A 26,282-nucleotide genomic window follows, 5' to 3' on the forward strand; every position below is an offset into this window, starting at 1 on the left:
CCTGGGTGGTGTGTTTCTTTGGTTAAAATGGTCTATATTTTTTTAAACATTTACTTATTTATTTTAGAGAGAGTGTGTGTGTAAGCAACAGGAGGGGCAGAGGGAGAAGGAGAGAGAAAATCCTCAAGCAGATTACCTTCTGAGCATGGAGCCTGACACAGGGCTCCATCCCAGGACCCTGAGATCATGACCTGAGCCAAAATCAAGAGTCAGACGGCCAACTGACTAAGTCACCCAGATATCCCTAAAATGATCTATTATTAAACACTTTAGGGATAGCACTGTTCAAAAACTTGGCAATAATAATTGATGATCTTTATTGAACACTTATTATTTGCTAGGTAATTATTACAGCAACAATGTAATGTAAGAAATATTACCCATTTGGCAGGCGAGACAGTTGAGGTAAATACAGGTTGTCCACAGTCACAAACATTAGAGGTGTCAAAGCCAGGCTTTCTACCAGGCCCTATAATGCCGGGCCAGTGCTTTTAGCCATGACACCACATATCCTCTATGTATATACTCAAAATTCTCTGTCATCCTCAGAGGTGACACGAGGGAGTGTCCGTGAGCCCTTGGACCTACCATCCTACTGATACTGTCACAGAGAAAAGTCTGTGTTATTATAGTCTACTTCATAGATAAGTACTGGCCATTTATTATTATAATCACAGTTTTCTTTGCTACATTGTGACAAATTATTCTTAGTGTCCAACTTCGAATTTTCACAAAAATTACTGTCGGTCTTTTTGCCTACGAGATGCCAGAATACATCTTTCCTAGAGTTTGGAAATTGAAATATCTTCCCTTGAGCTTTCTGACGGTCCTCTTACTTTTTAGTGTTGTGCTTTATACTCTTGGTTGCAGATATACGCTCAAACTAAACTATTAGCTTTGTGAAAGGGCTCTGGTCAGAGGAAAGTAAGAAGCGTCATGACACAGGCGATTAACTAAAAAGCTGGGAAAGGGCAGGAACAAAGGCAGCTTAGTGTCGTCTCCCTGCAGGAGTATACGCCATTCTCATCTCTCTCCTCTGCATGTCTACAACCTCACCATTTTAGCTTCCGTATGGCCCCATCAACAATGACTCCACATGACCATTTGCCCCAAGCTCTTGCAACAAATGGGCCTCCTTTGGCAAAAAATTCCCAGCACAGAGAGTTCGTCGTTTTGAGCCTGACAGCAAAGGCATGGATCTCGCCCACCTATGGATAGCTACTCCTCTGGGCAGTAGGACGGCTCTGGCCAGGAGCAGTGAAGTCCAGTCCTCTGGCCAGCGTTGCTCATAGATGGTATGTGGGGGCAGAGGCAGAATCTTTGAGTACAGCTCTGATGACATATTAAAACATTTCTTAAACATTCATGAAGTCAACAAGATTACACAATTTGTTCCGTAGGGACTGTACCTTTCGGTACTGCAGGAGGTAATTCACTTAAGCCCCAGAAATGCATTTAAAGGAATTTAATTGCCTGTCTTGATCTTATAAATTGGATTTCAGTGTCTCTTCTAGTTTCAAAATTCTACTAGGCATGTTTCAGTTTTCCCTTTATCACATTATGCTCTCTTCTGCAAGTGTTGATCCATCCATATTTTGATCTTTCTTTTGCCCTAATCATAGCTTAAAAAATAGACATTTTTTTTCTAAATGTGTTGTTTCCCAGAGTGTAGCTAATTTGTCTGTGTGCTCATAAAATGGTCAAAAAGCTTTTATATAGCCCCATGGTTCCTTCTTACTTGATTTCTTCAGAGGTTTCCCCTTTTATTGCCCCCAAAGTTATTTCTAGCTTTTCTGGACAGAATTTAATTTTATTAGAATTTATCATGTTTCTTGAATTTTCTTTTTTATCTCTATTGCTTTTCTTTTTTCTTTAATTGCTAATTGTTTTGGTCCATGGGCTCATATCTCCTTTTGAGGTCTGACTCCCATGACTGGTATGTTCAATATCGTAGGCTCAAGGGACATTGATCGCTGTTTCCTAATGTTTTGTTCTAAAATAACAACCACTTCTTTGCTGTCCAGAATAAGTCTAGACAAGTACTTCTTTCCACTATTTTCTTTACATTTTGAGACAGGAGAGCATTTAAAGAATTTATCAAATGCCATTTTTTTTTCCATTTAAACATTGGAGAGACGTTCAGATGGTTGAAATTATCTCCCCTTTGCCACCCCCATGTGTCTCTTTGTGTTGCACTCGTGTTGACATATTTCCTTTGTAAAAAATTGTAGTCTCAGCTGAGGAAGAAGCCAGTGGGGAAGGATGAAGCCCCTATAACTGGCTGCATTCCAGAGTCGCCTGGAGATCTTGTTAGAAAAACATGTTTCTAGACGTCAGCCCAGACCTACTCAATCAAAGTCTCTGGGAATCTTAGTAGAGAGAGTCCCCCCAAGCCCTCGGGCCACACTTGAGACCACTGTCTGCAGCCCACTTGTACTCCAGCAGCACGTTTTACCCCCTCTTCAAAGCTCTCTCCTGGGAAGTCATAACTACTTTAAGACGTGTTTTCTTAACATGTACCTTTGAGTGCTAGTAAAGATTTCCTTTTGGGTTAAATCTCATTTTTCCATTGCTGCAGGTGAATCACATCTTTGTCTCACCAAGGCCTGGTGATACGGTCATGATGTTTGTGTCATTATGTAAAAATATCAGATTTACTTTGCGATTTTTATGTCGGGATTCTCAACTTTCTTGCCCCATCTTTAGCTGGCACCTTAACCACTACCGTCTTCCGGTCCATTCTCTATACCCTTCCAGGCCTTCCACTTTGCAAGCCTTCCTCTTTATGATGCCAGTGACTTCTGTCAAATGCATTTCCCTCCAGTCTTTGTCAGATTCATTTTATCTCTTGCCAAATCCTCCTTCTGATCATCTTGTCCACCAGATGTTTATATCATTATTTATTATACTCCCGTGTCCTCTTCCAATTACAAAATCACACATTTCAAATGAAAGAATGTACCAAAAAGGAGGCTTCCGGTCCTGCACTCTTGTTTTCCAAGTCTGCAGCCTGAGCAACGTTTTCCATCAGGCCCTTGTGATATTGTGATTAGTTAAGGTAACTCGAGCTGTTGTTGTTATGAAGGACTCATAAATTCTCAGATGCTTAACATAATGCAAGTTTATTTCTCAGTCTTGTTAGAGACCCATGCAGGTGTTCCTTGCCTTCCACATAGTGATTCAGGAACCCAGACAAAGGGGAAGTCGATTTGGGGAAACCACATAACTCTCTCTGCCACAAACATTGATAGATGTTTCACAAATAAAGGGAACTAAATTCTAGTAAGTTTTGAGAAATGCTGAATTAAACACAGTTAAACAGTTTGGTGTTCTTTTCGGTTTTTGCTGTGGTATTTCCTCAAGCTGTTACTACCCTAAGTAAGTCTTGTTCATTCATGTATCCATTCATTTTGTCATCCAAATACATCTTAGACACGTAGACTGTGGAAATACAACTGTTTCCCCATCAGTTTTCCTTGTCTTCACTGAGGAGACAGATGGTAATCAATTTAGCACACAATACAAATTTAATTACAAGCTGTGTTAAGTGGTATCAGGGAATGTTATCGGGTTCTCCAAAGACTCGAAGAGGGAGGACAGAGCTCATCTGTGGGTCAGAGAAGGCTTCCCAGAGGAAGAGTAACTTAGCAAGTTCAAAGGAAGCAGAAAGTTTCACCAAGGGAAGCTGTGTTCGAGGAACTGTCACAGATAAAGCTGGACACTAGTTAAAGTGACAGAGATAGATTTTAATCAGTAACACACTCCTGCAGGGGGATCAAGCATGAACTGCCCCCCATTTCAGTTTGTACAGAGGTGACGGGACACTGTGAAGGGAGAACGAGGGTGTCAGGAGGGGACCAGCAGCTGGAGGAGTCAGGGAAGTGAGCAACGGCAAAAGGTTAATCAGGGTCAGTGTGGTGAGGTCAGTTGTGTGTGCCGGCAAGCAGTGATGGAAGCTAGGATTCTGCCCTTCCACAGGGACAGGGAGACCCGTGTCCTATCCCTCCTGATGATTCTGTTTCAAAGGTATGCTTCTCAGATCCTTGAGAAAGGCGCTCCCAAGTTGAGTCGTAGGAGACACACACACATCTCAAAGGGACAGAGGAAGAATTCAGGATTGTAAGCCCTTCTTAGTGCTCTGGGAAAGGGTGGTCAGGGGCTTATCCTCAGGTATTGGCTGGAACAAATCATATATTCTCTTGACAGCGTTGAGCTTTCTCAAGCAGGCCCTTTAACGGGGGTAGGGTCTTCCTAGCGGTGTGACCTTGTTAGAAACTACATTAGTGTTTGTTGAAGTCTTTTAATTTGGGTAAGTAGGGACGAGAGGGTGAAGTCATGTATGCCAGGATTCTGTGTTTTTTTATTGGCCAAGATCAAGGTGTAGTCAGGAAAAAGGTTCAGAGGAGCCTGGCTGGAGTCCACTGGAGGAGAAAATCCTTGTCTGAACCTCAGGGAGTCCTGGGGGGGGGTCAAGGCCCAGCGTGGGGCTGCTGGGCCTGAAGCAGTCTGCGAGTCTTGCAGGCACTGGTGCTGTGTGAGGAGTGTCTGGGAGCACCCTTAGTGCAGCAAGAGATCTTCTAGGAGTGAATGGGGGAAATGGCACACCCAGATTGGCACCTTTAAAAACTCTGGCTTCAAGAGAAAATTGAAGGGAGGGGGAAGTAACGGAGGAGATCCCGCAAGGGGGCTGTTGTGGTCCAGGTGAGAGAGACGCCAGTTCTTCGCACGCTGAGGAGGGAGAATGCAATAGGATTCGAGAGTCCTTAGGAGGTAAAATCAGAAGTGGACTGAGGATTAGATGGGGGTTGAGTGGTTGCATGGTGAAGAAAAGGCTGAGATGTATTAATGGTTCTTTTTTTCTTTTTTTTGAGAGGGAGTAGCAGGAGGGGCAAAGGGAAAGGGAGGGAGAGAATCTCAAGCAGGCGCCACTCCCAGAGCTTGACACGGACTTGATCCCATGACCCAGAGGTCACAAGCTGAGCCAAAACCAAGAGTCAGGACACCCAACCAACTGGACCATCCAGGTGCCCCTAATGGTTCATTTCTTAAGACGCTTAATTTCCCTCTTGCTTTCTCTCTGCAGCCTGCTTCACTGATGCATTTGACATTTTCACAAAGGATAAGTAATAAAGCTACCATATTAGTCCACTTACTTCCCTCGAATCTCTGTTAAATATAATGAAGAATATGTTGATTCGATTGACTAACAGGAGTTTTGCATATGTTTATTACAATTCAGAAGTTCTTTTTTCTCCATTATTACAGAGAATGAAGACTTTATTGTATCCTTGGATTTGACAGTTACTATTTTAAAAATATGATTATCAATGAAGGGAACAATAAATTATTCTTGAGGGGCTTAATTACAGAACTTCTACATTCCTCAGTTTCCAGAACTCTAAAATGGGGATGACAGTGGTACCTGCTATATGGAAATTCTAGGAATTTTTAAATTCGGTCACACAGACGAAGGGCTTAGAGTAATATTCAGCTAGTAAATATTATTTATTAAATGCTAATAAACATTATTTATGATTATTTAAACATAAGCAAAATTTGATGGATTAATTTTTGCTTTCAAAAACATTTTGCAGTCAGTGCAGAACTTTAGTTTCCAAAGCAGTCTTTCCAGTTGTGATGAACATAGATTGGTCCCATGTAAGGAGAGCAGGGCTTCTGTCCCTGGCATCTCAGTTCTCTTGCAACAAAAGCAACAAAAGCTGCGGGGATTCTATATCTGAATGTAAGAGGCATGGTGGTTAAAATCCCATTTGCCGGTTGGAGAAAAGCTGATGAGATTTTATGTCTTAGGAGCAAAGGGTCTGAGCTGACTTTCATCAATGGCATCTCCTTAAACACTTCCCGGGCAGATAAGTCATGCTTCCTGCGACTGTCTGTCCGAGGAAGTTTGCTTCTAGACTGCTTGGCATTTTGCTTAGAATTCAGAGATAAGCTATTTTAATTCTGAGGACAACTGCTATCCAAAAACACTCATAAAAAGTGGCAACAATACACCAAACAATTCAGTTTATGTCTCTATGCCAGAAATGAGCCTAGCATTGTACTTAATTGTGATCTGGATTCAAAAGTTTAGAATGAAGTGTATCTGTTGATTAATTACACCAAATATTTCATATTGGCATTAAAAGTAACAAGAAGCACTTTATAAGAAATTTAATACTGCAGCATTGCCCAAGAAAAGTGTGGAGTTTTTTTAATCATAAAAAATTAAAAGGAGAGATATTGATCACCATGTAATCAAAATCCCTTTCCTTAAAAGGAAATGCTGATCTTTCCTGACCATCCCTCACAATGAAGAATTTCATGTGATTGCATTAATTTGCTGCAGTTAATGAGGCAGACACAGCAGCCTTCAAAAGATAGCCTTTGCTCTTGGATTCAAAAGAAATTCTTGTGTGTTTCCCCTCTCGATAGTCTCAAACATGAAGGACAGAATCAGGATGAATGATAATCAGACCTATAGATAGCTTCCGCCCTACCCGGAAGACAGTAGAAATCACATCCGAGGCTCAAAACTTGAAATTGCTCTCCATCCACACTTCCTTTCCTGGTACTCCTGAATCTCGGGCTCTCTCCTCCGGCCACAGGCAGTAAGCACCTGGAGGGTCCCTTCCAGCATCTAACAGGCATGTGGCTTGAATAAGAACGCAGGGCTCAGAATGCCAAGTTTTAAAATTAGGAATCGTGGACTTGGGTTAACTATCTTGATTGTCTTATTTTTAAATTAGGAAAGATTTCCAACTGCAACATTTCAGAATTTTCTTTGAAAAAATGCTGCGTTGACCCTTCAGTGCTTACATTTACTATGTGTTTAATGGGCTTTCCCCCACTTCTTCCCTCAACTGGGGAAGAACGCATTGCAGTACCCTAGGTCTTTCCAGCTCCGCATTCTATGATTTCCTGTCGTTCTGTGAAGCAGATCTGTCCCCGTTTCTGAGTCCACCTTTAGCAGATGCTGAGGCTTTTAGGAGGCAGAATAAGTTTTTAAAGATGTTTAGTCTTTTGCTGTGGTGGTATAATTGGCCAAGGGAACGCTGCGGTTCTTGGAATTAAATGTTCATGTTCCCATGGGAGAGTAGGTTTGGCTTTCAATGCATCTCACTTATCACTAGAGAGGGAATTAGGCAGGTAGGGCTCCATCAGCAACTCTCAGAACTTATGTTTGTGAGAAGTCTTTAGTCCCTGAACATCTGAAGGAATTCTTTTTAAATAAAGAATTAGTCTAGGAGGGTATGTGCTATGGCGAGTGTTGTGAAGTGGATAAACCTGGCGATTCACAGACCTGTACCCCTGGGGCTAATAATACATTATATGTTAATAAAAATAAATAAATAAATAAATAAATAGTCTAATTAATAATAAAAACCTACTTATGATAAAAAAGTAAGCATTAGGGACAAAATATAGTTTTAAATTAATGCAGAAGGAGATTACCTTATATAATAACATTTTAATGGACCAATTTTCACGTCTAATCTTGAGATTTGTCTAAAAGACTATGGAGATAGTATTTTTAGTAGACCAGGTGGATAGCTGAGAACCCAGAAGTATATGGAATTTTGGAATGGAAAGACATTACCAATGCATATCTACACTGCTATATAAATAGGTCCCCAAAGATAATGCTTTCTTGAAAAAATAAACTTACATGATTACATGGGGATATATAGTCATTGCAGGACATTTGGAAAATGTAGAAAAACCTAGATAAAATAAAAACAAAATAAAACAAACAACTTAAATTACATTTCTACTAATAATTTTTGGTGGTATTTATTTCCTGTAGTTGCTCTTTATATATTTTGTTTTAATATTCAAAGGGGATCATTCTGTACATATTATCCTATAATGACTTTTTTCCAGGTTAACAATAGCTTGTGAGTATATTTCTGTGTTATTCATAATACCGCATCATTTACAACATGACGCATTCCATCATCCCAGTATGGCCATTTCTTCCTGTGGAACATTTCGAATCTTTGTCAAATTTCCACTATTATAAACAATGCTGAGATAAACATTCTTGTAGTTAAATCTTTGCACAGATCTGTGATTAGACAATGGTTTAAAAAGTGAAAAAAAATCAGCCTTTGTGGCTTCTAATATGAGTAATGTACAGAAAGCAGAAACAAAAATGTCAATGTGCTATTAAGAGGGACCAGCAGTGAGCTGCCACGTGCTAAGGCCACCATCTCCTCTGTGTGTGAGACAGACATCTAATTCAGAGTGACACAGAAGAACTCAGAATGTGGTCTTCGATGGGTTTCTTGCCATCATGCAAGGCCCAGCATTATGAGTAATTATTTAATTTTAGATGGTTATTTCATATTTCCTGCCCCACCCTGTCAGCACATGGCAGCCGTGGGGAGGATATGTGCCTGTGTATCAGGGAGCACTGTGCAGGGCCACGTGTCTAATGGAGGACCCTGCCTCCTGGGGCCACCACGGAGCCAACCAGAGCCTACCACGCTCTGTTAGCTTTCATCTTTATCATCTGCCTAATTTACTCTCCCCAATTCGATTACGTTTTTACCCCCGTAGGCTTTTCTCATCCACAATGGGAGCCTTTTACCCTACTCTGGGAATCTTGTTTGGTAATTTCTACTGTTGTTACAGGAACATTTCAAAGACTTTCAAATTTAAAATAAATGCTGAAGTTTCCAGGCTTATTCAGATTTTTGTGTAAACTTTGGCAACAACATTTCTAATAATTACTCTCATGAGGCAGTTCTCATAGGACATGTTACAGTTGTTTTTTTGGGAGGTGGGGGAAAATCTGAAGAAAAGCCCCGCAAATTCACCAGTTCCCACCCCTTTGGAGGGCAAGTGGCAACGCTGTTAGGGCTGCAGGCTGGCTGGACAGCCAGGGGAGAGGAGGCAGCAGCAAAAAGAAATGCGTGCAGAGCCACTTTCCCTACCATTTATCCCTCCCTTCTCCATCTCCCCAGGGCAGCCTTGACTGATTTCCTAATGCTCTCTTTGCCACCATCTCGTTATGAGCCACCATCTTCCTCCACCCCAACACGCACATTATACTTACACTCTCCCCCACAGTATGGTTTGCTCTGGGCTATGCGCCCCACGCATGGGGAATGGCCTCACAGAACCACATTGTCATGGCAACATGCTGAAAGCAATGGCCGTCCATCTCCGTACAAGTGATTCATTGATTCAGTACTTCCCTGTCTGGTCTGCCAGGGATGATTTCTGAGAAATAGTTTACGTGAGTCATCTCAAGTTCTCTATACCCATCATATTTTTCTCTCAAAGCTATTTCTAAAATGATTTCTTTGGAAAAAAATGTTGGTTCCCTTTGCCTCTGACCAAGAGTTAAAATAACAATTTAAACACATTCCCTATGTGTCTCACACTCAACCTATTACGTGATCTGTCTCATTTGCTGTTTACAACAGTACTTACAAGTACTATCATGATGCCAAATTTATGAAAAAAAATTTGCTAGGAAAAGAAAGTAATTCTCACAAGATTATTTTCTAAAAAAAAGTTCAGAGCTGGACTGGACTGTATACCTACAACCTGATCAAAATTAATACACTCTAGTATGCTCTTATAGGGAAATTACTTTCCAGCTTGCCGTTGAATATAATCTGTTAGTGACATTGACTTTGCAAAGCTAATCTGTAAACTCACCGAGTATAGTTCCCAGAAATTTTAACCATGTTCTTACACTGACTAGAATTTTAGTTCTCTATAAATATTAGGAAATTCTCTGCTACACCTAGAATTCTCCCTCATGGCAGGCAAATTATTTCAATACATGTTAAACTCTAAAATTTTTAAAGTTTTTAAGTTTTTAAACATGTGTAATAGAAGATGGACCAAACATTTTTCCCAGAGTTTCTCCATATTTTAATAATATCATCCCAAACAGACTCTTGATTTTATTTCTCTATTTGGACTATGTTTAATTCTTAAAATTAGTTATCTACTATAAAAAAGTTTTATTGCAGAAAAATTTCAAGGAAATAAGAAAAAGTATGAATTAGAAAAAGTATGAATTAGATGCCCATCTAAAATAGAAATGGCTGAGTTTTAGTTGTTACTCACTGTAATTTAAAAGGGGTGTAGAAGCCATTTAGACATCCCATGCTCATATACATGAAACAATTAATTATAACTTCATTCATTAAAGTCATAAATTTTCAAAATCGTAAAACTATTTAGCAGCAAAGAAGCACTTGAAAAGCACATTTCTGTTCTGAGAGTTCTTGCAGTTCATAAAGTTGATTCCCATAGAGGGAACAAGTTGAAGTACATATTAGCTGACTCTGGGTTCCTCCAGGCTTGCGTTTCAGTGATTCCTAAAAGTACCTATAGAACCCTTACTCTTAGAAAAATTCAACTCTCTCTGTCAGTGATGTATCCTCAGTTTTATATCTTCCGCCTTGTAAGTATGGTTCTTAATAGCTGGAAGGGGTCCACAGATCCTTTCATGTTGCAGCTGGAGTCCGAAGTCAGTATGGCCTCATACACTGTATGTGTGCCAAATTATCAAACCCATGCAAAGGAAGTAGATAGAAATTGGTAAATGTGGCTTTAGGCAAGAGATTTCCTTCCTCTTTGGGTGTCCTAAGAGTGGTTGAGCTATTTCAGGGTAGAGTGGGGGGTAGGGAGACCTAAACCTCATCGATCCTAAATGAATAGTCTCCTTCAGAGGATAACTGAAAAGATTCTACAGAGGAGGTTGTACGTATACAACATATTTACCTTCAAAGATACATTTAAAGGCCAGCCAGAAAGTGGATGCAGCATTTCAGATACTCTAAAAGGTAGAACAACTTCTCAATACAGTTACACAAATTGGATCCGCATATTTAAAGTGAGAATCTTCATCTTTCTTTTCTTAAGTTCTGCTAGTTTCCTTTTGTGGACTGTTTTTCAAGCTTGAGTATTGTTCACACCGAGTGGATCTTTAGGCTTTCTAAAAGCAGTGGAAATCATACCCTTCCTTAAGCAGGACCAAGCCAGCATGCTTGCCAGTAGTTGCAGTGAGTCACAGCTGGAACGTCCTGTGGTTAGCATTCTGCTCTGAAAACAGAATCAGGAGCAGCAGGCACCTACTGGTTTCCATGGCAACCAGTATTTGTGTACTTTGAAAAATGACTGTTCCTTTTTGTGTGGTAAATTTACGCGGGAACGAATTATAGAGGTGACGTTAGCCATCTGTGAATATAAACAACAACAAAAAAACCTGATTTAATTAAGTGTAAACTTTAGAAGGACATAAAATTGGGGGTTGGGGTGTTTTTGTGTAGAGGTTTTGTTCTATACTAATTAAGTCATTCGTTTATTTGACGTATTCAAGCATTTTCATCAATGTCTATTTGATGTTTATTTCAATGCATCACTCTCTCCCCTCCAAAGGCAAAAAGAAACTAATTGTCATTCATCATTGTTCCCCCCCAAACCCGCTCTCTTTGCCCCTGCCCTACCCCCCATCCCATGCACAATGTGTTATTTAAGAACAACTGGGATTCAGGGGCGCTCCTTCAATGAAGTAATCCTCTCCAGAAGGAAGAAAAAAAAAATACCCTCCAAGTCATGTGAAAATGTCAGGTTTCTTAACCTTGCTGGGCTGGGGAGGCAAAAATACTGGGCTGCTTATGACCTTGTATAGAGTCTAGAAGACAGTTCCTCAAAATGTCACTACAACCATTTCAGAAGACCCATCAGGCTTAAAGGGATTATGGTTATAGAGAAGTCTTACCTCATGTTTTGTTTCATAAAGTTGAAATAATTAAAGTTTTGGTCACTGAACTACAGCCCAAAGTTAAGAATGAGCCTTTTGGAGTGGAAAATGGTAGAGTGTTTCTTACTTATTATACCTCTGCTTGGGAACAGTATGTTTACTTTTATATTAATTAGTTTTGAATTGGAGTTGGTAGACTGGATTTAGTGAAAAAACAAAACAAAACAAAAAAACTCTGAAGCTGGAATAAATACCTTACAGTGAAGCAGTAATTTAAGAGTAAACAGAGTGCGGCCTGTCCCTCCTCCCTACCTCCACCCCCTGCCATCAGAAGCGAAGGATTGTTTTGTTGTCCCATTTTCTTTTTGTGTTACTTTATTCTTTCCCTCATTTTTGTTCCGTCATCATGGCTTCTGTCAACTATCTAGACCCACACATGCTAATAAATATACCACGGGTAACTAGAACAAAATAGACAGCAATGTAGACATTAGTGGAGTCAAAGAAAATACAATGGCTTGAGTCACGAGGAGCCAATCTTTTTAGATTATCATTATCTTCTTTGATTGAGGAGAAATGGCAGAGAAGCTTATTTTTTTTATTTTTTTAATTTTTTTTAGTTTAGAGGTATGTATCTGATGAAATTAATGATGCAGATAAAGGATGCATGACAGGATGTACAAAACAGCTTAGTGGGCAAGTGGGCAAAGACCTCAGCAGAAATGCTCCAGGGGAAGAAATATAAATGCCTAACAAAGATGAAAAACCTTCAACCTCAAAGTAACATAAATTAAGACAATTATAAACCCCCCAAATTTTCCCTATTAGCACCAGCTATAAAAATAATAGCAGTCATAATTGCCAAGGTCCCCTATAAGAACCATTTCAGTAAAGCGCTAGTGGGGGATACGCTGATAGAAATTTCTGATAAGAGATTTAATGATATATATCAAGAGCCATAAAAGGTGATACTCTCTGACTCATTCCCCTTACAGGAATCTTTCCTGAGGGACATTTAAAATATCAAATACTCACATTGGCAAAAAAAAAATTGGAAATGTCTTCAATAAACTACAACAGAGTATTAGTAACATTTTATGCCACCATCAAAAATGTTTACCTAGACTGTTGAGTGACATGCTTAGAGAAAAACTGGGAACACAATTAAATGTGTAGCCTAAATTTATACACACGCATATACACCTGGACACGTGTGTATATGTACATATGTAAGTCAACAACAAAAAAGCGTTGGCAAGAGAAACTTCTGGTATTAACAAAATCTTAAGCGTGGTTATCTCCAGTGGGATTAATTTTTGTATTTACCTTTCTTTCACATAGCTTTCTAAAATGTCTCAATTTTTATAGTCAGTCTTTATTTAAAAATATGTGGATCTTACAATTACAAGACTATTCATTGAGCGTCTCTCGTGTGTCATTAATCTGTGAACACATCTCATTCAGGCCACCATTTCCTTATTCTGTGCCTGGATTTACACTTTCAAGGGAACTTGCTAGGCTGACCTAAAATCAAACGTTAGTATTTGGATTTCCGGCTTTATTGGGCTTAGGAATCATCCATAAAACTCTCTATATATAATCGTCTATTTTTAATGCTTATGTGACGCCTCCCATGCTCAAACCATCTCAGCAGATTTACCCTTAACCTTTTAGCCAAGGAGCAGCTTTGGCCACACGAGCAGACTTTTTTTTTTTTCCATCTGTCCAGCCATGTGAAGTTTCTCACATTGGGAAGTTTCTGCTTGATTTCAGCTCTACGACGGCTCCCAGCGGATTGGGCGCTACTGTGGAGCAGAGACGCCGCCCGCAGGGAGCACCACAGGCTCCCAGCTTCAGGTGCTGTTCTATACCGACGGGGTCAGTCATGGTGAGAAAGGATTCCAGATGCAGTGGTTCATTCATGGTAAGCCCTGTGCAGATCTTCCTTGTATTTGATACCTGCTGTATGACTAAGAATTATTCCTTTCCCAATTCTCTCTTCGGAAACAATCGCACCCACAAATATTGGGACCTGGTAACCAGTAAGCTGGTGCTAGGCCTTGGTCCGTTTCCTCAGACGTTGGTGGCTCTGGGAGAGTTAATCCTGGCAGGGTTAAGAGAGGACAGGGCTTGGAGACCTGCTGAAGTCTTTGCAACTATAAATTGCCAAAGAGAAAGGAGGGGAACAGAGTGAAGTTTCTAGTTGGGGGAAAACCTCGAGCTGGGTGTGGTGAGACATGGCGAGGTGGCATTAGAGTCTCACAGGGGGTGTGGAATGGAATGACATTCAAGTCTTATTCTGACCTAGCTGTGAAGGAATGGTGGGGGTGGGGATTAAAGGGCAAGGATGAGAGCCACTCAGAGAGAGAAGGGGAGGCACTGGGCCGAGAGGGGAGTGGGAGTAGAGAACTCACTCAGCCAGCGCGTGTGTTGTACCTGCCAGAGTCAGGGCATGTCAGCACCCACCTAGGAACTCGTAGTTCAGAAAGCACGTAGGGATGATCATTCCTCCAAGGATGGACATTCACATTTAATGAGCGTTCCGAACCGTGTAGATTGACCTCACGTGGCCCAGTTCAATGAAAGTAGACCCCAGAGCAGTGATTCCCAAAATAGGGTCCCCAAAGAACAGCATCAACACCATCTGACTCTGGTTAAAAGTGCAAATTCTGGGGCCCCCTCCCAGACCTATGGAAGCCTGATAATCCGTGTCTTCACTGCTCTCCCTGGTGATCCAGGTTTGAGAACTGCTCTCCTAGAGGGATCCACACCTAACAAATACAGTCCTTGTGACTATTTTAGTAGCAGTCCTCAACCAAGGTCTTAGGGCTGGCTGGTCTGGTTCAGTCAATTTGAAAGAAAGGTGGAATCGGAATGTTATACTGGGAACCACACACAGACACCGAAATGGTGGCCCTACTGTCAGAATCAGGGGTGAGCCCAAGGCAGGGACACACGCATGTGGATTGTGGGACTCTCAAGGGTTGTTAAAATCATAGTCTGTTTACTGTATGAATCTTAGCACTCTACAGAAATGAATACCCTTGTTATACACTGAAGAGTGTTAGATGGTCTATTAATATGAACTGGAGACTGGGTGTATTTCTGTGAAAATACAAGTATGGGGCTTTCAGTATTTAAAAATACTTGGTGGTAATCCACAGAGCTACTTATAGCTTGAAATACAGATTAGGAATTCCTAAAGTAAATGAGCTATGATAATTAAGCCTGTGGGAGTTCTGGCCTGTTCTCTTCACCGAAGGGGTAGATTTAACCTTGAAATGTAAATTGATTGACTTGTTAAGCGAAGGGACTGGATTGATTTATCTGTGTAATACAGTCCATCTCTAGTATTCTGTGATTCAGAAATGGCATGATTCTAAGGCAACCGGAGAAGAGAGTGAAAAAAACCTAGAAGACAGGGTAACATCTTGAGAAATGACCCAGATTTTCAAAGGCTCCAGACATTTCCCAGAACAGTTTTCTCAGACTTTCACATGCAGGTGAATCCCTGCATGTTAAAATGCAGAGTAAGGTCCATGAATCCTAAATGAGCTTCTAAAATGCTCCCAGGGAATGCTGATGGCGCTACTCTGTAGACCACTCTTTGAGGACCAAGGCGAGAGCAGATGTTAAGGCTGGAGATATAAAATGGTAGAAAGACAGCATCTCTAGAGACTAGAGAAACTTCTAAGGTGCTCCAACGGCTCATTGTACCAACAGCAAAATAATATCCTCAACCTTTCGAGGTCAGGAGGATATGAGCTGGGGCTTCTGTAAGAAAGAACCTTATTGCTTCAGAGATCCAAGGGGAGGAAAGCTTTCCCATGAGACAGAAGAGTGGAAAGGAAGAAACACTAATCAGGTAGAGATTCAGGGCCTAGGGAAGAGGTCCCCACCCCAGATACACGTTGGAATTGTGTGGGAGCTGTAAAGAGAACCAGTGTACTGGGTTCAATCTTCAGACAGGATTCAGTTCATCCTCGGTGGGACCTTAACAATGGCTAATTAAAAAAATCTCCCTAAGTAATTCTGCCATGCATTTAGGATGGAGGGTTTTAGGAGCAGTGATTTTGCTATTGCTGGTTATAGCTTTCCTCTTGGTGGGTTGCTTCCTGTCCCTTCTGGGCTGTTCTAGCTATCCTACCTGCAGAGCCACACTAAGGAGTACGATTTAATGGTCCTTACTGGCTACACTGGATTACTATATCACTAGATTCTCCCAGCCAACATGCTGGACATGGTTGAATCCTCTGCTGAAAGCTCTGAGTTTTGGAGGGAAATTTTTTTCTACGAGTTCTGTTTGAAATCTTTCTTTGGGAGGGTCAAAGACACTCTCTGTCTATTCTCTTTTCCTATTTACTATGTCACAACTTTCTCTCAATTGTTGAAAACTAGCTAAGCTTGGAATCAGAGTTGCACAACAAAATTTTGCCAAATGGGACCAGAACTGAACCTTTTTTTCCTTAACTCTGTGCTGTCCACTATATATAAATTATACTTGGGAAGAACCTCTCGGAAGATGATTATTAGTCATCTAGATTGGTGCAAAATTAACTATCATATACTATAGGCAATGCTTCATGTACACAGAGTTTCTACTGTATATTTTGACTTGGTCTTTGACTTGAGGTAGCCTGGGAGTGGGGCCAACAGAAAAAACTAGGGTCAGGGAAGAGGTCTTTGTAGGAGAGGTTCTTCCACTTCTTACCCAGCAGACATGGACTGAAGACATACATCTTTTTTCACATTTACCCATGTGTTCATTCCACAGATACCGAAGAGCTGTTTTGGGCCAGGTACTGTGCTAGGGCTGGGGCCAGGGTGTGACCCCAACCACAGGCCTGGTTCTTGGTTTTATAGAGCTCCGCCGGGTGTCTGTGAGAAGTAGCCACCACGTAATATGTTCACGAGTCGACATAAAGTTACAAGTGTGAGAAGGGCCATGGGAGCACATAAGGGGGGATTTGATCTAGACAGAGGTCGGAGAGGTCCCACATGAGAATAGGACCTTTAAACTAAAATCTAGGAATAAGGGTGCCTGGGTGGCTCAGTGGGTTAAAGCCTCTGCCTTTGGCTCAGGTCATGATCCCAGGGTCCTGGAATCGAGCCCCGTATTAGGCTCTCTGCTCTGCTGGGAGCCTGCTTCCTCCTCTCTCTCTGCCTGTCTCTCTGTGTACTTGTGATCTCTGTCTGTCAAATGGATAAATAAAATCTTAAAATTAATTAATTAATTAATTAAATGTAGGAATAAGTGGGAATGACATATGCAAATAGGAGAAGGAGAAGGATTCCCAGTAGAAGAAGGTCCCTGTGGTGGGAGGCAGCAGGGTAAGTATGAGGCACCCAAAATCCAGCATGGCTAGGGTCCAAGGTCAGAGGGAGGAGTGCTGGAGGGGCTGGGGAGCTGAGCTGCAGCCAGAGTGTTCTTGTCACCCAGGTCACTTCCAGTTAGTGGCTCAGGCAGGGCTAGGCTCTGCACCCTCTCTTTCACATAAATCCTTGGGATTTCAGAGAGCACAGTTCTAGTAGGACCTTGAAGCACTGAAGGCACATGCCCTGTGGCAGGATTTGAAATATAAACTAAAGCACAAAATACAAATAAATACAAAACAAGCAAAGACAATCCAAAACACGTTAAAAAAACTGGTCTCCATGTGACAGTATAAGAGGCATGTTGTTGAGTAGGCGTGGTTGTAGGTGAAGGTATTTCCGGAAGCTCATCTCTGCACAGACCCTCCACACCTCGGTCTCAGAGTGGGGATGGCAGGCCAGGGCCCAGCACACCCCGCCTGACTCTAGCACGCATGCTGCTTTGCTTTCCCTGCCGGAAGGAAGCTCCTTCAAACCTGTAGCCTCTTTTCATTCGAGATATCTCATTTCAGGCTCTCATCCCCCCACCCCCTAGCTCTTTTCCAAACTGTGCAGTAAGAACTCCAAAAAGCTCTTCACTGAGAATTCAGAATCTATACTGGCATCATTTCCTGAGTATTGCTACTGAGGGAGAATCCACACCAACCCCCTCCCTGCCCCACACTTCATCTATTTTGCCCATTAATAAATAAGCCTGTTTTCAAAATGTGCTTCTTTGTCAACTGTACAGATCTTCTATTTGCTTTGAGAACATGGATGCACAATCAGGCTTTATTTGTGGGGCCCATTTTTAAAGAGGCTCTGTAGATGTGAGATTAAACCGCGCTGCCTGGCCTTTATGCAGACCATCAAAGAGAATCCCACTCTGGAAAGAAAGAAATGGCCACAGTTGCCCTGCCTGGCTCAAAGGTTCACAGTATTCAGTGTTGACAGCATTGTCCAGGGGTTGAATTCGGCCTCGGGGGCCTCCGTTGGGGCTGCTGAAGGGAATATAGAACTCTCTGCAAGCTGTGTGAATAGCGGCCTCCCTCCCAGTTGGCTGTGCACACCCCTCGCCTCTCCTGGCCGTCCCTCCCAGAGGCCCTCTTTCACAGGCAGTGGGATCCAGCATACAAACAAGGTCAAGGAGCTTTGTGAGCAAAAGAGTGACATTTGCAAAGGGAGAGCACCCCTCAGCTGGGAATAGCAGGAAAAGGGCTAAGTGGCATGTGATCGGGAGGTGATGTCACCCTGGGTTTTCACAAAGAAAAGTGTGGCTTTTTCTTTGGGGAGATAGATGACATCAGCCTCTTGAATGGGGGCTGGTTCCATTTTGCCTTCTTTTTAGCTGTTAATGAGATTTCTCAAGCCTTGAGGGGAATGGGCTGGGAAGAACATGGCTCCCCTCCTCCGTGGCTGGCTTGCTTGGAACATGAGCCAGTCCCTTCTTGAGTTGTTATGGATATGTAGTACCATATGAAAGGGCTTTTAAAAAATATAATTTTAGTGGCTTGACAAAGAACCTCCATGAGGTCAGCAGTGTTTCTCTTAGACCTTCCCTCTACTTTTCTTTCCCTCACATGGCCTTCTCAATAGTCTTTGTTCACTTCTGGTCTTTCAGGGGAATTCCTTCTCATTGGTAATTTTTATTCTTTCTGTGACTTAGAATATATGAACTTGGGTTTCTGAGAGGTTCACCCTTTGAGGACAAAGGTCTTATCTTTTATAATAACATTATCCATTTGCCTTATATGCAAATGCTGGCTCATCTCTCTTCGGGTGTGAGGGTGAATAAACTTGGGTCTTTGGGGCAGTCTGGGCCTGTTCTCCACAGGACAGATCGTTTGCAATTGTGCATCAGCTATAGTGACTGCCCGTAGCCTCTGGAAGCAGGAATTTATCAAGAACCTGTTTTTCCTTCGTTCAACCTACCAACCAATCAACCAACCAACCAGCATGTTTATTTTTCCATTACCAGGTTCTGGGCTTGGTGTTGAGAATGTAGAGAGTGTTTTAGTTTGCTCAGGTAGCCATAAGAACATGCAGCAGACTGGGTGGCTTAAACAGCAGAAATTTATTTCTCACTGTTCTGAAGGCCTGAAGTCCAAGATCAAGGTGTCTGCAGATTTAGTTTCTCCTGAGGCCTCTCTGATTGCGTGCTGACAGTGGCCTCCCTGTGTATGTCCTCACAGGACCTTTTCTCTGTAAGCACACACCCTGGTGTCCCTTCATATATCCCAATTTCCTCTTCATAAAAGGACACCAGTCAGATTGGATTCGGGCCCACTCTAGGGGCCTCATTTTGATGTAATCACCTCTATAGTGGCCCTATGTCCAAAGATGGTCATATTCTAGGTACTGGGGCTTAGGGCATCAGTATATGAATTTTAGCAGAGAGAACTCAGCCCACAACAGAGAAGAAGAAGATAGCATCCTTGACTTTAGGGAGTTAGTCATCTACTAGGGGAGATAGACAAATAAACCAACTGTAGAAATAAGTCCAGGATAAGTCCATGATGCTGTGGGAGCAGAGGAGATGGAGGATAGCTTGAGGGACCTTGAAAGTCTCTCCAGACAGCTGTCATGCTTGAGCTGAGTTTTTGAAGAGTGAACAAGAATTGATCAGTCGGACTAATATCTGGGAGAGGAAGGTATTTCTAAATAGAAGCAGGGGGCTTGGGATATAGCACCCAAATTTTGTAATGGGCAAGGATTTCAGCTGGAGCACATGTTCTCAGTGCCAACCCCAAGTGTATGAAAATTGGTTCTTGGGAGAGTGAAAGAAAATTCTTGTATTTAATGGATAAAGCACAGATATGTATCATACGTAGCATGTGCTTTATGTGTAATGTTAACATCCCATGGACGAGAACTTGGGAAAATGTATTTAGGAAGTTTCCCTAGAAGGGCAATACTGACCAAACAGTTGGGAAACACTGAGCTCCAGGGAATGAGGGAGCTGTGGCAGGACAGGTTGTCAGAGATCAATTGGTCAGAGCCATTGCAAGAACTTGGATTTTATTTCCCATTGTCTGTCCTGAGCCTTGCCTCTGCATAACGCAAAAATTCACAACAATCTGGAGGGATGATGTTCACAGTGAAAGTGATTTTATGAATTGTGGTCAGCAAAGATCCAGGGCACGCTCACCAGGCCGGGGTGTGAATCACACCTTCTGGTCCTCATGGCAGACAGAGGCCCTTCTCCTGCTGGTGACGAATTGCTTTCATAGTCACTTCCTGCTGGGCAGTGATAGATACAATGTCGCAGAGAGAGAATGTTTTTTCTCCCCCGCCAAGATTTTATTCATTTATTTGACAGAGATCACAAGTAGGCAGAGAGGCAGGCAGAGAGAGAGAGGAGGAAGCAGGCTCCCCGCTGAGCAGAGAGCCCGATGTGGGGCTCGATCCCAAGACCCTGGGATCATGACCTGAGCCGAAGGCAGAGGCTTAACCCACTGAGCCACCCAGGCCCCACCCCCGAGAGATAATGTTAAAACACCTGTCACAGTCAGCCTTTGAAGTAGCCTCCTTGCCAATTGAGAAGGAGTCTTCTGTTCAGTCAGTTGGTAAGCAATCTCTTGGTAAAGACAAATGAGTAAAAAAACATGGACTCCTGTGACTGTTTTATTCTTTAGTGTGATACAAGGTAAAGAAATCCTGTCCCACTTGGACAGAAATTTAAGTAAAAGAGAAGTTTTCAAGAAACATTAGTTGTGTTTAAGTTAACAGTTATTTCCCTAAGCACTGACTAGCCTTTCTCTCACATTTGTACTTGTTATATCCCATCCTCTTATCCTGGCCTCTTCCATCTGTTTGATATTTTGAACTTTTTCTTTGTGATACAGCAAATGTTTAAGCATGGAGACTGACTGAACACAGTCTTCATGTAGAACCAAAGCATAGATTTCTGCACTGTGATACTCTGATTTTTACTGATGGCAAATTCTCACTTATGTCTTTTTGCCAAGAAGCTCTTAATGGGTGATGTTGTTTATAAATTAACTGACATTTATAAGATTGGGATAATAATTTACTAAGAAAATCATGCACCTCTTTTTGCTTTGGCTTCAGAACCTTTTCAGCGAGATCCTAGTAATCAGAGGCAGCATTAAACATAGGCAGACCTTTCAGAATGAATGGGAAAGCTAAATCCTGACATTATTTGCCTCCTTGACAACAGAAAATACACATACACACAGTTGACCTTCATTTAACGTTGGCTCTAAGTCTGGCAACCAGTGAGGACTGTTTAGGAGTCTTGCAACCCAATTCCCATGTCGCTACTGTTTGAAAAAGTTTGAGTTCTGTTTCCATTGCTCCTCTTTGAAACAGTTATTAAAAAAAAAAAAAAAAAAAAGTGACTCCCAAACAACCATGACCTTCCCAAATCATATATTGCACAATTTGTAATATTCCTTAAAATTTGGGCCAAATGAAGGGCTTTCTTGAATCTTCTGTTTGTGTTCTTGTTTCCTAGCAACAACATCCCTGATAGATACTGCACATACTTTCCAGGGGATTCCACACTCTTTCATTCAACACGAAAAAAAGAAACCACACTTATTTTTTTTTCACAGTTTCAAATTTTTTTGGCAGCCAAAAATGACTAAACCAATGCAGAACAAACACAAAGTTCAGGTTAGAACATTAATTTTTGTCCCAGAAGTTTCTCTTTTTGAACATTCACTTCTGTATTGCCATATTTTCTATGGCATTATTTATCCAAGGACTTGATTTCTTTATGTGCCCCTGTGTATTCAGAGGAACTAATACCCACCTTCCATGGCGTTAACTCACACGACAAGGAAGGAATCTCTGAGGTAGGATAGCATCTACATTCTAGAAGATTTAATAGAATTTCATATTCTCTATATAAGTAATGACATTAATACATTTGTCCCTGATTTTTTTTAAATTTTATTTATTTATTTGACAGACAGTGATCACAAGTAGGCAGAGAGGCAGGCAGAGAGAGGCAGGACCCTGAGACCTTGACCTGAGCCGAAGGTAGAGGCTTAACGCACTGAGCCACCCAGGCGCTCATGTCCCTGATTTTTTTTTTTTTTCCTCCTAGTTACACCTACAGACTGTTTAGAAGGTACACGATAGAGATTTTAGTACTTAAATGTTTAAGATATTAATTGTGATGAAAATAAACTGCCATATAAAGAGTGAATGAAATGAAATGAAAATGAAAATGAAAGTGAGTGAAAATACAATTTAAATACTTGGTGCATTATTAATTGACGTCTCACTTATTATCAAGGAATTATTTTAAAAACATGTGATGTTATTTTGAAAATGCTGATATTATCATCTTTAAAAAGTGATACTAACCATGTGTGGAGCCCTTTGGTTAGTGCTTTAAATATTGTCTCAAGTTTTGTCCAAAAATGTGCTGAAGTTAGCATTATCATCCCCACATTACAGATAAGAACACTGAGGAAGGAGTCCTGGAGAAGTTAAAGAACCTCCCCAAACATACAAATCCAGTGAGTGATAGAATCAGGACACAAAACCATAGTAGTATAGAACTCCAAAGCCTTTGTCTTAAAGAGCTACACTCTGCCTAAAGGCAAGTGTGTTTTTCCCACAACTTTTCATTGCAAAAGAGCTTAAGCCATATTGCAGTGCAGAGATGGTCAGAGTTTATAGCAAGAGATTTTGTAACTAAATTCCCACTGAGGATTATGAATGTTTGAAAATGAACATACGCAGTCTTTCCCAAGTAAATAATATTCTGGTTCCAAGGTCTCCCCACTGAATTACACAATTCCTCCTTTCTTCGGGTTCAAGTAGCAATAATGGAGGGGAAGCACATTACTTAGCAAACGACTAGTTCAAAATAGCTGGTGTTTGTCCTTCAACACAGTATGTGCTCTGTTATTCATTTATAAAGTGCTCCTCTTTGGGCATTGCTACATAGGGTTAACAGAATCATAAACTTCTGAGCTGGGCTGGACCACAGAGATTATCTAATCTGTTACCATGCTCTAGTTTCCCAAACTAGTTTACAGGAGTTTTATTACAGTGAGGAGTGAAAGGATAGCTGTCCCCCAAATAGTTTGGCTTGACCAGAGGTCAACAATAGGGACATGGTACAGCTCTAGATGGGGTAAATTTAGGAGCCCCACCTGAGAAAGTTTTGCCCCTCTCCAAGGAAGTGACCTCGAGGGCTCAATGCCTGCAGCCTTTGCCCTCTGAGCGCCCTGCACCCCGGTATCATCCCAGAAAATGATCCTGTGTCTCAGGTTTGGACAGAGCTTAGATGGCTAGAGGATACAACTGTTGGCAAGGTGCCCCCTCTCATATCTGTGCATGTGTTGAGAGGGAGCACCCTGGCTGTGGAGGAAAGGTTGGGAGTAAATGATGGTGGGGCATTCTGCAAAGCCATGCGGGGAAGTCCATGAGCCTTTCCCTGGAAGCCTACTGTGGGCCAAAACAATTAAATCAGAAGAAAGCAGGATTGGAACGCATACTTTTAAATAGAAGTATGAGGGTTGAACTTGGAAGTACCATCAAGAGAACCCATTTCTTCAGTCTTTGCCTATTTGGGGGATTTCATAAAGGAGCTACAAGTAGCCTTAGGCTGGACTAGGCATGTATTTTTGGGGGGAGAAATTAGTCTAGTTGCCTTGGTCTCATTTCATTTCCTTGGAAGATATTTTTATGCCATTTTTATATGTTTTGTTCAGAACTCAGATAATTTAAAAAATGCTTAAGAGAGAGATTGAGTGCTCAATTGATTTCTGAATTGTAAGCAAAGAACTACTACGGAGGAACCTTTGTTTGATTTGGCCAGAATGCGTAGATGAGGAAGAGAAAGGACACAGTTAATCAAAATGAAGAAACGACACAATTGGCTATACTTCTCTGGGTCAAAATGAAAGATTGTTATCCTTTCGTGTACAGGAAATTAAAATTTATACTATGTGAAAAGTTCCCAAATATGGCTCCATTGGGTTCATTTCTCTTTGATGATGTACTAAGGTAAAATACTGCAGTAGTTGGCTCCAGGATATTTGAGGGAGTCAGATAGATATGATAATCTTAATTTTGAAATTCTATGGCATCTACTATAGTCATTTAAAAGTCATTTTGTAACTATGGGCAGAATCCATTTCAAGCTCCTCACCTCTGTTTTCCAAATCATTAACTTCATGGTATGGCCTCATTCTTTCTTTCTTTTTTTGTCCCTACCATTGAAAACAGACGACTCTACTCCATATCCATTGCTGTATGAAAATCAGTCAGACAAGTGATTTTCTGAAAATCTGGGCCTGGGATGAGGTCGTTATGAAAGAGGAAACTTTTAAAACCCTTACTGGTTACTCAGTGCTAAAAATCATTATCCTTAGTTCTTGGGTTTGTGTTTCTCCTATTGTGCTACTGAGCCCTAAGTCTGTCTGTAGCTTTCTCAAGGGTAGACTTTGCTGATCTGAATGTTTGTGGCCACCCCCGCCCTCCCCCCGCCGCCAAAACTCATGTGTTGAACCTAACCCTGAAGGTGATGTTATTAGGAGGTAGGGCATTTGTGAGGTGATAAGGTAGGTGATGAGGGCTCTGGGATTAGGCCCTTATAAGAGAGGCCCACAAGAGATCCCTCTGCTATATGGCGTCTGTGACCCAAAAGAAGATGTTCACCCAACCATGTGCGCACCCTGAGCTTGGTCCTCCAGCCTCCAGAACTTTGTGAAATAAATTGCTGGTGTGTATAAGCTACTCAGCCTGTGGTATTTTGTTATAGCAGCCCAAAGAGACCGAAACCAACTTTATCTTCTAACCTTATCCTTAACCAATCATTATCTCAACTTCAGTCTGATAAATAGGAAGTAATTAACAGAAGAAGGAGTCAGGAGAGCTTACACACCCCTACTCCTTCAGGTATTATACTCATAGTTGCTATAGTTTTGTGTCAGTGTTCAAGTTTGGCTGTCCTGTCTATCAAAAGAATGAGGGTACATTAACTTCCCTAGGGCTGCTATAACAAAGTACCAAAAACTGGGTGTCTTCAAACAACAGAAATTTATTTTCAAAGTTTCAAAGGCTAGAAGTCCAAAATCCAGGTGTTAGGAGGGCCATTCCTCCAGGGACTCTAGGGAAGAATCCTCTTCTAGCTCCTGCAGGTTGCTGGCAATCCTTGGCTTTCTTTGGCTTCTAGAAGCATAATTCCAATCTCTGTCTCCATCCTCAGTGGCTTTCTTCCTTCTCTGTGTCTGTATCCAGATTTCCCTCTTCCCATGAGAACGCCTATTATATTAGATTTCGGCCCCACTCTGATCCACGGTGACCTCATCTTGGTAACATCTACAAAGACCCTGTATCCAAATATGGTCATATTCATAGATCCCATGTGGATTTGATTTCTGGGGGACACTATTCACCCTAAGATGGGAGTGTCTGCAACTTTTGACAACTTTCTCCTCTCTTGGGGTCACCATGCTTTGTCTTCTTTCTTCTTCCTTTATTCTCAGGAGATTTCACATTCCTTGGTCTTTTATTATCTGATCTTCTTCTCTGGTTTCATCTGTGATTGCTCTAGTTTGTGCCAACCCACAAAATGTCCCAGAAAATTAATCTGCAAATCCTTAAGATCAGATCATATCCTTGAAATCAGGTGGATCCTGGGGGCTCTACACTTGGCCTTGTCTATAAAGAGTCTAGTGATCTGATTTTTGTATTTCCTCTTAGTAGGATAGATACCTATCATTTGCCTTTCTCCTGCATCCCAGGAGAGCAGTACTGTTGGGAAATTAACTGTTAAAATCAGAATTAACAGGTAAAATTGCTGACTTTTTGTGGCTCTTCTCCATGCAACAGTCACCTTTGGACAGCTTTGGCCATTTTAGAGAGCTTTCTACCTCCACTTTCTTCCCCTTTCCTTAAATTTCTCAGTTCAAAATTGCTTTACCTATATTATTTGCATATCTCATAGATGAAACAGAAGTGAGGCCTGTGTATGCCAGGAAATAGTTCAACCTTGCCTTGGGTTGGACCATCCCCCACTTCTGAGCTCTTAGTTGCCATTTTGTATCATACCTGCCCCACCGGAAGAATCCTTATTGGCAATGTCTTCCAGCAAGCCCACTGCCACCATAGGCTGCCCTGTAGCATGTCAGAAGGAAACTGCACTAAGCAGTTTCTCAAGGTATTATAGGAGAGAACATTTTTAATTTTAAATAATAGAAAAACAAAATCC

General features: G+C 41.5%; 1 protein-coding gene across 1 annotated transcript in view; it reads left to right on the forward strand.

The window, feature by feature from the left end:
- Positions 1-26,282, forward strand: part of LOC111155560 (cubilin) — a 257,013-nt gene that overhangs the window by 81,496 nt on the left and 149,235 nt on the right. The window contains exon 28 of the mRNA XM_022515785.1: positions 13,505-13,655. Within this exon, the coding sequence (XP_022371493.1) occupies positions 13,505-13,655 (151 nt within the window). The remainder of the gene's footprint in view (positions 1-13,504; positions 13,656-26,282) is intronic.

Source organism: Enhydra lutris, unplaced genomic scaffold (genome assembly GCF_002288905.1).
Source record: "Enhydra lutris kenyoni isolate GAN:26980312 unplaced genomic scaffold, ASM228890v2 scaffoldscaffold42, whole genome shotgun sequence".
NCBI lineage: Eukaryota > Metazoa > Chordata > Mammalia > Carnivora > Mustelidae > Enhydra > Enhydra lutris.